General features: G+C 42.5%; 2 protein-coding genes across 2 annotated transcripts in view; both read right to left on the bottom strand.

The window, feature by feature from the left end:
* The window catches only part of LOC125883754 (zinc finger protein OZF-like), a 61805-nt gene that overhangs the window by 24231 nt on the left and 24140 nt on the right, over positions 1–13434 (bottom strand). The window lies entirely within an intron of this gene.
* On the bottom strand, positions 4132–9547 carry LOC125884243 (zinc finger protein 239-like). Its single transcript, XM_049569139.1, has 2 exons — positions 9455–9547; positions 4132–5394 (listed from the first exon to the last, which is right to left on the bottom strand). The coding sequence occupies exons 1-2, from the start codon at positions 9545–9547 to the stop codon at positions 4669–4671; spliced, it is 819 nt and encodes a 272-aa protein (XP_049425096.1). The 3' UTR covers positions 4132–4668.

Genomic DNA, 13434 nt, shown 5'->3' with positions numbered 1-13434 from the left:
GCAGAGTCGTCAGAGAACTTCTGCAGATGACAGGTGGGGGTGTCGTGTGAAAAGTCTGCAGTGTAGAGGGTGAAGAGGAATGGTGCCAGCACTGTCCCCTGCGGGGCGCCTGTACTGCAGGCAACCAAGTCCGATACACAATCCTGGGTCCTGACATACTGCGGCCAGTCCGTGAGGTAGTCCAGGATCCAGGATGTGAGGTGATTAGCCACCCCTATGTGCTCCAGTTTGTCCCTCAGAAGTGCAGGCTATATGGTGTTGAAAGCGCTGGAGAAATCAAAGAACATGATTCTCACAGAGCTTCCAGGCTTCTCCAGGTGAGAAAGAGCTCTATGCAGGAGAGATTGTGGAGCAATTGTCATTTTTATAGTATTTATTTTCCCCCAAAGAGAGAGGTTTATCACTTTCCACTTAACCAAGTTATTCCTAATCTTCTGAAGGACTGTTGCCATATTCAATTTGAGGATACTCTCAAGGTCTGCACTTAGACTTATACCTAGGTAGTTCATGCCTTCTGGGATCCATTTAAATTGAAAAGAGGAAACTGCTGATGATAGGCATGTTCTAGATACGGGCATCGCCTCTGATTTATGCCAGTTAATTTTGTACTCAGAGATCTCTGAAAATTCCTCAATCTCTTCTAAAACCAGTGGAATCGAATTAACAGGATGAGAAACCAGGAGCAAGATATTGTCTGCGTACAAAAACAATTTGTTTTCACAACTACCGCCCCATACACTTTTAATACCTGTTTCCACTCTTATTACTGCTGCCAGTGGCTCTAAAAACAAAATGAAGAGCAGTGGGCTCAGGGGGTCTCCTTGTTTTGAGCCCCTTGTTAAATTAAAGAAGGGAGACATTAGGCCATTAGTTAAAATAGAGGCTTTTATGAATCCATCACCAAAACCAAAACTTTTCAATGCATGCACCATGAAGCCCCACTCCATCCTATCAAACGCCTTCTCTGCATCAAGGGAGAAGGCAGCTACAGGTGTATCGTTTTCATGACTAGACCAAAAAAGGTGCAACAGGCGTCTAATATTATCAGATGATGATCGCCCCCTAACAAAGCCGACCTGGTCTATATGTATCAAATATGCTATCACCTTTTCCAGCCTTGTTGCCAGGACTTTTGTAAGTATCTTACTATCAACATTTATCAAATTTAAGGGACGGAAGCTACCTGGATCTGTGGGGTCTTTATTTTTTTTAATAATTAATGAAATTAAAGCCTCATTAAAAATGTCTGGCAATTTTCCTGATAAAAATGCTTCTGTGTATACATCAGTCAGTATGGGTGCTAGTATATTAATACATTTTTTTATAATATTCTACAGGAAACCTGTCCAATCGCGGTGATTTCCCTACTTTTAATGCCAATATTGCAGCCCTAACTTCCTGTTCTGTAATTGCTTCATCTAATCGTGTTTCCTGACCTTCAGACAATTTAGGGAGATTAGTCTTTGAAAAAAACTCATCGATTTTGACTGGTGATGGATTCATTTCTGATGAGTAAAGCCCAACATAGAAAACATAGAATACTTTATTTCTTTAGTAGAGGTTAGTATCTTGCCATTTTTATTTTGTATCGCTGGTATTACAGAATTAGCTTCTTTTTGCTGTAATTGTCTAGCCAGTTTACCAGCTTTCTCCCTGCTTTCGTAAAAATTACTATTCAGCCTAAACAATGCATATTAAACTTTTTTGTTATATAAATCATTTAATTGAAATTTCAGTTCACAAACCTCCTTCAGGAGAGTTTCAGTGTGATTTCCCACCAATTCCTTTTCCTTTTCTTTAAGGTGGGCTTCCAATTTCAGAAGTTTCTCCCTATGTTCCCTTTTCTTTTTGCTGGAGTATGCTATTATTTTCCCTCTAATATAGGCTTTAGAGGCCTCCCACACTGTACCCACCTTCTCTACCGACCCAGTATTTATTTAAAAAAAACTCTTAAGATCATCCTCTATTGAATTGGCACATATTTGATCCTGTACCAGGGATACATTTAATCTCCACCTGCTTTTCTTCACTTCATCTGTCCCAATCGTGATACATAGATGCACAGCCGCATGGTCTGATATTGCAATAGGACCAACTGTACATTCAATGACACAATCAGTAAGAGCTGTAGGTATCAAAAAATAATCGATTCTTGAATATGACTTGTGATTATGTGAGTAAAAAGTAAATTCCTTTCCCCTAGGATTAGCCAGCCTCCAGATATCGACAAGGCCCAAATCTTTCATCATCAAATGTATGGCTTTCCTGTCTCTAGGCACATGAGAAGAGTGTGTAGTTTTATTCAAAATCCCATCTTTACCTGATTGTAATCACCCGCAGTTACATAAATGCCTCCTTCTATTTCCCTCAGCATTTTATTTACCCTGTGGTAAAACTCTGGTTCTTCCTTATTAGGAGTGTAAATATTACACAGATTGATCTTAACCCCATTTATCTTAGCCTCTACACATATTATTCTACCTTCATCATCTTTATGTTGTTTTAGCAAAACAAAATTCAATTTGAAGTACGATGAGAGACCTGTGTCCTCGTACAGCAGACGGAGAATGGCAGTATCATCTGAGAAGTTCAAAATTAAATTGGCAGGGAAGCTACTGCAGCATTCATTTGTGTAAAGTGTAAATAAAACAGGAACTCACACAACCTTGAGGAGCTCCCGTACTTATAGATTTAGTGTCAGAGAGGGTATTGTTTACTCTGACAATCAGTCACTGTTTTTCACTGTGGCTTAGTGCTCTTAAAAACCCTTTTGTATGTAGGGATCAAATGGACTGTATTGTGGTCTGAATTTGATAGGGGAGGCTTAGATCTTACGCTGTACGTATTTTTAATGTTCTCGTAACGTTTATCTAAAACTTTATTATCACGGGTATTACACTTAACGTATTGCTGGAAGCCTGGAAGGGACATTTCTAATTTACAGTGGTTAAAGTGGTTGTTGAACAGCGTCTGCTATGTGGCTCGCAGCTCTGGCCGCACCACCACATGGGGGTACGTATACAGCACAAATAATGATATTTCCAAACTCCCTGGGAAGGTAAGGAGGTCTAAGAGAGAGGCACAGCAGCTCACACAGTCATCATATCTTTATTATTTTCACCTACATTTAGCAGTGATTTCAAGTCTTGATATTATTATTTCTTCTCTCCTTCTTGTACGACTCATTTCACCTAATTCCCTTTGAATTCTGTCAACCCTTTAAAACCTGGAGTGAAAAAAGAAAAGGGAAAAATGAGCAATGAGCAACTTGGTGAAAAATGTCCCACATATTGCATTTTTTTAAAAAAAATAAAAATAAATAAATACAGAAAATTATTTTCAAAGAATTTTTAAAAAGATAGAAACATGGGGACAACGAAAACATGAACAGGATGTAAACAGGCGTGAGTGAAACCAAAGAATGAACACGCGATAGACGCAATAAATCTGTGGAGCTGATCCTGAGGAGCGTCTGAGCTTTAGTAGTGAGACTGTGACAGGAGCAAAGACCAACACCAGGAACTTTAATCCCACTGCAGAGTCTACAAACTATTTTTATTAAAGGCTGAACTCATCTGATGATATGGACATTACAATCCTCCACACAGAAACAGACAGGCTTCAACTCAACTTCTGTCTCTGTACCTCCAACAAGAGTCAAAAAGAAGAAGAGCTCCGCCCTGCTGAGCCTCCGTCTTTATACAGGTGGAGCTCAGCAAGAAAAACTCAGCTGTCTTCTACATGTGGACAAACACAGGACACATGCAAGACACTGGATAAGACATCAAATATGTTACACATGATAACATACATCATATTAATCTGCTATTTAAGTTGTTGTTGATGCTCAGAGCTCAGAAGACTTTGGTGTCCTGATGTCATCAACAGGAGCAAACAGTCTGAGCTGGAAACCTGAACATTGTGGAGGGGTTTTCATGTCCCTGTCATACTGGGAGCTGTGGTGTCCCAGCCGTTGCTCCTGGTTGGGTCTTGAGAGGCAAAGTGGTCCAAGGGGAGGGGCCAGACTGACAGTGAGTCAACAGACCCTGATGGATCAGACCTGGAGCACCTTGCCATGACAACACAAACAGAGCCCCTGTCTGGGACAGCGTCTGAGACTGCAGAGCCTGTCTGTGATAGAGGTCTCAGGCTGATGCAAATACTTTGATCACAGCCATGGTAAGAGGCATCAATATCAGTTTTCAAATGCTTATTTGGTCAATCAGCCTATATATATCTACATGGACTTGACTCATGGGGCTCGTGGGGCACAGTCCCAAAGATCAACATGGAGTCACCATCCCGTGGGCTCACCAGTCGCAGAGATACGCTTCAGGGTCGGGTGCACTGTGAGCTGCAACATTGCCCCGGACAGTTGCATGATTGATTTTGAAAAGTTTGTGGTCAGCTCTCACACATGGGAGTCCTACAGGGAGGAATCTGGTGGTCCAACATAGGGTTACAGTTGAAATAAAAAACAGATAAAAATAATCAAAGACAAAAGTAGGAAGCAGGTGGAAGATGTTTGCCTGGCCCTGAAAATGTCCAAAAACACATTTGTGGGCTTTAATGTCACTACCAACACTGGTCACATCAGGACGGGTTCTCTCTGGTGTGAACACGTTGGTGGATTTTTAGGTCATACCGTTCAACAAAAACTTTCTCACACTAGTCACAGCTGTACGAGTTCTCTCCTGCATGCCGGCATTGATGGGCACTCAAATTACTGCACCGGGCAAATAATCTTCCACATTGATCACACCAGTACGGTTTCTCTCCTGTGTGAATACGTTGGTGGTCTTTTAAGGCCCCTGACTGTGCAAAGGCTTTGCCACATTGATCACAGCTGTATGGTTTCTCTCCTGTGTGAATACGTTGGTGGATTTTTAAGGTCCCTGACCATGCAAAGGCTTTGCCACATAGATCACAGCTGTACGGTTTCTCTCCTGTATGAATACGTTGGTGGACTTTCAAGGCCCCTGACCATGCAAAGGCTTTGCCACATAGATCACAGCTGTACGGTTTCTCTCCTGTGTGAATATGTTTATGAGATATTAAGGTTCTGATATGGGAAAACTTTTTCCCACATTGGTTGCACCCGTATGGCTTCTCTCCTGTGTGACTGTGTTGATGGGCTTTCAAGTATTTTGATCGCGTGAAAGTTTTGCCACATTGATCACAGCTATACAACTTCTCTCCTGTGTGACTGTGTTGATGGGCTTTCAAGTATCTTGATCGCGTGAAAGCTTTGCCACATTGATCACAGCTAAAAGGTTTCTCTGCTGTGTCAATGTCTTGTTTTCTTGAGGTCCGTGACTTTGTGAAATCCTTCCCACTTTGGAAAAAACTGGACAGTTCCCCTTCAATGTGAATCGTTGATGGGCTTTGAGGGCACTGCAGCGAAAAATGTTTTCTCACATTGGTCACAGCTGTATGGTTTCTCTCCAGTTTGGATCCTTAGATGAATTTTTGAAGATCCAGATGTTGTTAAGGATTTGTCACAGTGGTGATGTATAAGTTCCTCTCTTCCTCTCTGTTCCTATAGCAACAAACAGAAAAAGAGTTAATGAGCTGTCACGGTGCAGCGAGCCAACTAAAACCATGAATAACATTTAAAGCATGTCTGCCAAATATAACCCACAATGTCTGACTAATGCATTACCACCAACAAATGTTATGATAAATAACTTACAGAATAGTTTTTATTTAGGTTTTGACTTTTGATAGGAATTGATACCAATACTACTTATCAATGCGACTCTCACTGATACTTCTCTCCATAATTTAGTGGTTTAGTGGTTTTGGGTTGGACCTGAGATTCTTGACTTGTGCTCATGTCTCCCCCATGACTGTACAGGCTAACCGACACACCAAAGTCTTTTCTCATTTTCTTTAAATATTTATCAGTTACTTTTCACAACCCACATAAACCATTTGTCATAAATCAGACCAGACTGCTTTCATTGACTTAACAAGGGCAGCATCTACAAACCCGACACAGTGGGTGGCGCTACATGTACCTTTAAACTTGCTTTGCGAGCAGCCAATAAACACAGAGAAGAAGAACAACAACAACTGCAGCACGCTGTAGTTGTAAAACACGTCACAGTGTGGATGTCTTTCACAGTTTCAGAGGAAGACAACAGGATTACACCGAGGGTCTGATGTCTGACCACCCGACAACCCCCAGATCAACAAACTCCCTGGAACCGGTGAACAGGTTATATGTCCCGCTTTATAGCCACAGCACTGAAGGACTGTCTCCAGAGTGTTAGCATGAGCTAATTAGCTGCAGCGGCTAACATCCAACACCGAGCTTTTAAAAGGCTCGCCTCTGTAGTTAAACAGATTAATAACCACTCGCCATGTGGTGCTACAGTTAGACATTATTTGTATTGTTACCTCTCTGAGTGCGTGTGTGTGTCTGAGCTGAGTGTTAATGTGTGAGGTGAATCAACAGTAGCTGTAGGCTGGTGTATGATGGGATGTTGAGATGGCGCCTGGGCGTGACCATATAAACATGTGATCCAGCAGATGCGGAGCTGCTGATGTTGATGTTCATCAGCTGTCAGTGTTTGTCTGTTAGTAGAGACTCCACTCTGCAGTGTAGTTTATACAGAGAATTACACAGTAACACTGGGCTTCATCATCATCATCATCATCATCATCACCCTCTGTCTTAACATTAACGTTACATTTAATACTGATTAAAATGTGTCAAATGAAGTCAGGTTGATTTGGTTTGGTCAGAGCTGTGGAATATTAAATCAGCCTTTCTGACCCTCAGGTGAACATTAACTACAAGTTATACACTTCTTTTAAAATACAAAAATGTGAATTTATCAGTTATCAGCAGGGGTGTAACGGTACACAAAAATCTCGGTTCGGTACGTACCTCGGTACACAAGTCATGGTTGTTGTTTTTTTCGGTACAGTAATGAAAATAATAGAGAACTATTAAATATCTTTTACTTATTAGTAACCTTATTAAAACATACCACCACAGCAGTTAACTCTTTTTACACACTTTTTGAATGAAACAAATATATATAAAATCCTGCTTTTTCACATTGTTTGAATGAAAATAGAAATATAAAAGTGAAAAATAAAATCCTGCTGTTTTTTTAACACATTTTTTGAATGAAAAATATAAATATAAATTTCTGCTTTAACAGTTTTACTCAATTAAAATAAAAGTATAGTGCAGCTGGTCAGCTTTAAAGCCTGCTCAGATTCAGTTTTACTAGGAACTTACTTAGCTTTCCCACTTTCCCACCCGACCGCTGTTCTGCAGTGTCGGCACTTTTGTATTGTCCACTTGTTTATTTCCATCTTCGTATTTTACCCTGAATCCAAAGTGTTCCCAAACGGAGGACTTAAGGTTTGTGGGTGGGTCTTCAGATTCGTCAGGCTCACTTGCCATGTTGTCAAAATGCGAGAATGCGCTGCACAAAGTGAAAGCGGAGATTTACGGGACTAGGTCCGTCACTCAATTATGTCCGTCGGGAACTAGATATTTTAAATGGTTCGGCTCGCAAAAACTGAATTAAAATAAAACAAAATAAAATAATATCCTGCGCCCAATAATTTGGTACAGGGTCGTGCCGAACTGAAAGTCACGTACCAAACGGTTCAACACAAATACATGTACCGTTACGGCCCTAATTATCAGTATCAGTGAAGAAAAATCCCTATCGGTGCATCCCTAGTTTTTTCAATATCTCAGCACCCATGGCCAAATTGCCACCTGCGTCACCATATGACACATCTGTTTTTCTTTACATAAAGACATTTCCAACATAAACTGGTGCACAACACTTCAAAATGCAGGAAAATAAACGTTTGCTGCTCAGAATATCCTGGGGAAGGACACACACACACACACACACACACTAACACTCGTACTACATGTGTGTCCCTGCCAGTGTTAAAATTAAATCATGCTAATCACCCTGTACTGCCATCTCCATATTGTAACAGCGCGGTTTAAATTTCGACTCTCGGCTACTTTCAACAGCTCAGGCTCGTTGGAGATGAGTCAGGCCTGCGCAGATTCGATCACCAGTGATCACAGCACAATGCATGCTGGTGAGATTTGTGTCCAACTTCATCCTGATTTGCTCTTCCGTCATACAAAAGGGATTGTCGAAGGGAGATACAAGATGGTGGCGTAAACAGTATATAGTGGATAAACTTGGTGAGACAGTGGACACAGTACATCGCTTGGGAAAGAAGAATGACGCCACTACCAACAAAATGCCCAGACCAATAATCATACAGTTCGCAATGCCAACTATTCAAGATGAGATATGGAAAAAAATCAAGAGAGGCGAGAGTCTGCAAAGAGATGAACATTCAGTTCAAGGAGGACTTTTCAAAGGAGGATGGTGAAGCCCCGGCTAAGCTGTGGCCCAAGGTGCAAGAAGCCAGAAGAAATGGGAAAAGAGCCTTTCTCAAAGAAGGCTACGCACTCACTGAGGGACACAGAATTGATATTTTCAGCAAGGTAGTATTCAAGCACTTTGTCAAAATATACATGGTTTCATTACATTTGATGAGAATTTAAACTGATTCTGCCTTTTTTATTTGCACATGGAACTTCTCATTCAGCTGGAGTAATGGTATTATTTAACAGGTTTCCAGGCATGATAATTGACAATCAAACAGATACATAACGTCACTGGTTAATGGTAGTAGTAGAGATAAATGACAAACGTTACATTTTAGTTTGTGTTTTTTTCTTGTCAAAAGTAAGAATAATCCATAACGGGAACATTTTAATTAAGAAATGTTTCCATTATCTTAAATGGCCAATTTCACCAAAAGTAAAAGACGTTCACTTTAGAATTGTAAACAACGTTTATCCAGCTGCTGAAACTTTACCACAAAGATTTCATTTTCAAGTAAATCCTTATGTGTATTTTGTTCAAGAGAACTATTGAGCATTTATTTTTATCATGGGTAAATATCATATACACCATTGCAAACGGAAAACTGTAAAGCCTCCATATTTTGCTTTAAAAATGAACTGAAGAATTATTTATCGTCCATTAAGATATGATCTAAAAATAATCAGTCCCTTAAAGACCTGTATGAAGTCATGTTTAAGTCTCTTACATTTTCATTTCATCCTTGCTGCTGTTCATTTTCTTGAAATCTCCAACGAGCCTATTGTTTCTTCTGCGAGCTCTCGCGAGAACACGCGACGCACTGCGCGGGAAAATACCCTGCAACACAGACCGTCTCAAGTGTTTCTTTACTCTGAGTGAGTTAAAGATGAAAACAGGAAACACGGAGACATAAAAACCTTTTTGCTTTGTTACATTTCCTTTCTCCAGATGTGATGTGGAACCAGAGAATGAGCGGATGATCCACGGAGCCTCGAGACTCTTCCTCGTGTCTTTAGTGTGGCTGCTGTCAAGCCCTTTTTATCCATGACGTCATCAACACTCACCTCAACATCGCTGCTATCAGAGGACGAGCCTGCTGCTTGTCTTCTCCGGACCTTGTTGCTCCGGTGCTCCGGGTTCTGCTTGTCCTCCTCCATTCCGCTCCTCTACTGCTCCTCCTGCTCCTCCTCTCTCATGGACTCTGATGTCCTGGGCTGAGTCGTAAGGAGCCTTCCTGTTATAAGCCCCGCCCCTCTTAGTTACTGTTGCTAAGGAAGAACATTTCCCGCCAGCAAGTAATGAGTTCTTTTCAAGTTGCTTGAATAGAAAAGTTGAATGGGGGATCTATAGAACTTTAGGGACTGTTCTTTATTTATCAGAGGAAGGGGTGACTGGGTGCAACTTTTTTTTTTTTACCCTCCCTGAAGCTCCAGATATTTTTCCTCGAGCCTCCCTGAGTTACTGGGGGAAAATACACCAACCTCCCTCCACCATATAATAGATTTTTATAACTTAGCTTTTGATGTCTGAAAGTTAAAAGTTGAAGACAGAAACCTGGAGTTGAAAAAGCCTCAGTTTAATTAACAGTTCGTACAAACAGTTTATTCAATATCACTATTTCAAGCTCACATTTATTTAAATGTTTTTACAGAAGCATTTGTCACACGTGATGCGTCCAATTACAGTCGGAAATTTGAAAATCTAACAATGATTTCTGTTTTTACAGTTTCTGGCTGATAAATGGTGTCATTTTGGTGAATACTGTGTTTTTGATTTTGTTTTGCTTTCACAAAACTTTGTTTTCTTTACTACACTATCACATTTTTTGGCATCCTGTACCATGTCATTTTTAGGCATACTACACTGTAACTTATTTTGACATACTATACCATGACTTTTGTTTTTAGCGTGCTGTACTTAAACATTTTTGGCATACTAAGATTTTTTGCCATATACTTTGACTTTTTTCTTACATATTATTTTATGATTTTCATACCACACTATGACATTTTTTATGTACTATACTCTCAAGGCAATTGAATCAAACGCAACTGGACTTAGTTTTGTCTTAGAAGACGTTTCACCTCTTATCCAAGAGGCTTCATCAGTTCATGCTTGTCTGACTAGGCTGGAACTAAAAACAGATCTTCACAAGGCCAATGATGTCATTGGTTCGTTAGTGCTCCAATGGTGTGTCAACGACGGTCGTTGAAACTCCTGCTGCACCGATGGTCGTTGGAGTCGTTAGAGTCACATGAGGCCATTTGTGAACGACCATTGTTTTTAGAGGTTAAGCTGTTAAGTCTCCTGGGCAAGGATGAAAGGACAGCATTATAGGTGGGGGATAGGTGGTGTCGCAGACCTCCTCCTCTGTTGAGAGATGGTTTTCCAATTTCACATAGATGGCTTCTTTTACACCTCTTTCAAACCATCTGTCTTCCCTGTCCAAAATGTGCACGTTGCTGTCTTCAAAGTGTGCTTTCTCCTTGAGGTGTAAATAGACAGCTGAGTCTCGCCCTGACGAGTTAGCCCTTCTGTGTTGGGCCAAACATTTGTTTAGTGGTTGTTTTGTTTCACCAATGTACAAGTCTGGGCATTCCTCGCTGCATTGGACAGCGTACACCAGGTTGCTCTTCTGGGTGTGTGGTGTACGGTCTTTTGGATGTACCAGTCTTTGTCTGAGTGTGTTACTGGGTTTGAAATACACAGGGATGTGGTGTTTGTTGAAGATCCTCCTGAGTTTTTCAGATACCCCAGACAAAAAAACCCCAGGTTAAATATCTGTTTTGTTTCCACACTAGTTCCAGCCTAGTCAGACAAGCATGAACTGATGAAGCCTCTTGGATAAGAGGTGAAACATCTTCTAAGACCAAACTAGGTCCAGTTGCGTTCGATTCAATTGCCTTGAGATAACTATGACCTGGATAACTGAGAATATCCACAGGTATGTACTATACTATGTCATTTTTTTCTTAGCATGATGCACTTTGACATTTTTCTGGCACACTATACAATGACATTTTTCCCGCCATTCTACACTGTGTGTTCTCACACACACATTCTTATATTAACTGATTAACATGCTCATATACTTCAACCATGCCTGTCCATCCACCACCCTGCCCACCTTCACCCAGTATGTTTCCTGCCACACCAGAGACAATAAAACACTGGATTTATTTCATGCCAACACCAAGGAGGCAAACCACTCATCCCCCCTGCCCCCCCTGGGAAGAGCTGATCACAACCTGGTTCATTTTCTGCCTGTCTTCAGACCTCTGGTGCAGAGGGAACCAGCAACCACCCGCACTGTGAAGAGGTGGTCTGATGAGGCTGAGGAGGCCCTGAAAGACTGCTTTGAGATCACTGTGTGGGAGGTACTCAGCGATTCCCATGGGGAGGACATTGACAGTGTGACATCATGCATTACGGATTATATTAAATTCTGTGTGGAAAGCACAGTACCCACCAGGACTGTACGCTGCTTCTCCAACACCAAACCCTGGATTACTCCAGATATGAAAGCTCTCCTGAAGGAGAAGCGGAGAGCTTTAACTCTGGAACCAAGGGGACTCGAACAGGCGACCCTCCGGTTCCCAACCCAAGTCCCTATGGACTGAGCTACTGCCGCCCCAAGGAACGATATAAAAAGAAGATGGAGGAACAGCTGCAGCAGAGTGACGTCAGCGGAGTCTGGAGAGGTCTGAAAACCATCTCAGGACACAAACAACCAGACTCCAAGGCCAGAGGCGACCAGCAGTGGGTGAATGATCTGAATCTGTTCTTCAATAGATTTGATCAGCTGAGGAAGACAAAGACGAGGAAGGCTGCGGGTCCAGACGGCATCAGCTCCAGGCTCCTGAAGTCCTGTGCAGACCAACTGTGTGGGATAGTTGAAACCATCTTCAGCCTGAGTCTGAGGCTGGGAAGAGTACCACAGCTGTGGAAGACATCCTGCGTGGTACCTGTGCCCAAGACTCCGCACCCCAAGGACTTCAGCAGCTTCAGACCGGTGGCATTAACATCGCACCTCATGAAGACTCTGGAGCACCTGGTCCTGTCTCGTCTCCGCCCCGCAGTAGGCTCTTCAATGGACCCGCTGCAGTTTGCCTACCAGCCTGGCATTGGGGTGGACGACGCCGTCATCTTCCTCCTGCATAGAGCTCTTTCCCACCTGGAGAAGCCTGGAAGCTCTGTGAGAATCATGTTCTTTGATTTCTCCAGCGCTTTCAACACCATACAGCCTGCACTTCTGAGGGACAAACTGGAGCACATAGGGGTGGCTAATCACCTCACATCCTGGATCCTGGACTACCTCATGGACTGGCGGTATGTCAGGACCCAGGATTGTGTATCTGACTTGGTCGTCTGCAGTATGGGTACCCCGCAGGGGGCGGTGCTGGCACCATTCCTCTTCACCCTCTACACTGCAGACTTTTCATACGACACCCCCACCTGTCATCTGCAGAAGTTCTCTGTGACTCTGCCATAGTCGGCCTCATCACAGATGGGGATGACAGGAAGTACAGAGAACTGAACCAGGACTTTGTGGACTGGTGCCTGAGGAACCACCTTCAGATCAACGCGGGGGAAAACCAAAGAACTGGTGGTGGATTTCCGCAGGTGCAGACTCATCCCCTCAACATCCAGGGAAAGGACATTGAGATGGTGACATCTTATAAGTACCTGGGTGTTCATCTTAACAATAAACTGGACTGGACTAATCACATAACAGCACTATACAGGAAGGCCAAAGCAGACTCTACCTGCTGAGGCGGCTCAGGTCTTTTGGAGTGCAGGGGGTACTCCTGAAGACCTTCTTTGACACTGTAGTGGCATCAGCCATCTTTTACAGAGTGGTCTGCTGGGGCAGCAGCGTCTCGGCTGCAGATGGGAAGAGACTGGACAAGCTGATCAAGAAGGCCAGCTCTGTCCTGGGATACTCTCTGGACTCTGTGCAGGTGGTGGGAGAAAGGAGGATGACAGCCAAGCTGTCGTCTCTGAGGACTAATGACTCCCATCCTCTGCAGGAGGAGATAAAAGC

This window comes from Epinephelus fuscoguttatus, linkage group LG23 (genome assembly GCF_011397635.1).
Source record: "Epinephelus fuscoguttatus linkage group LG23, E.fuscoguttatus.final_Chr_v1".
NCBI lineage: Eukaryota > Metazoa > Chordata > Actinopteri > Perciformes > Serranidae > Epinephelus > Epinephelus fuscoguttatus.
Note: the sequence above shows the minus strand (reverse complement) of the source record. Positions and strands in the feature narration are given on the sequence as shown.

Bases quoted from the DNA above. Each gene is read 5' to 3' on its own strand.
- LOC125884243 (XM_049569139.1), bottom strand. From the start codon at position 9,547: ATGGAGGAGGACAAGCAGAACCCGGAGCACCGGAGCAACAAGGTCCGG. The intron at 5,395-9,454 runs GTGAGTGTTGAT...TTTTCGCTGCAG, and splicing joins CTGATAGCAGCGATGTTGAG to TGCCCTCAAAGCCCATCAAC.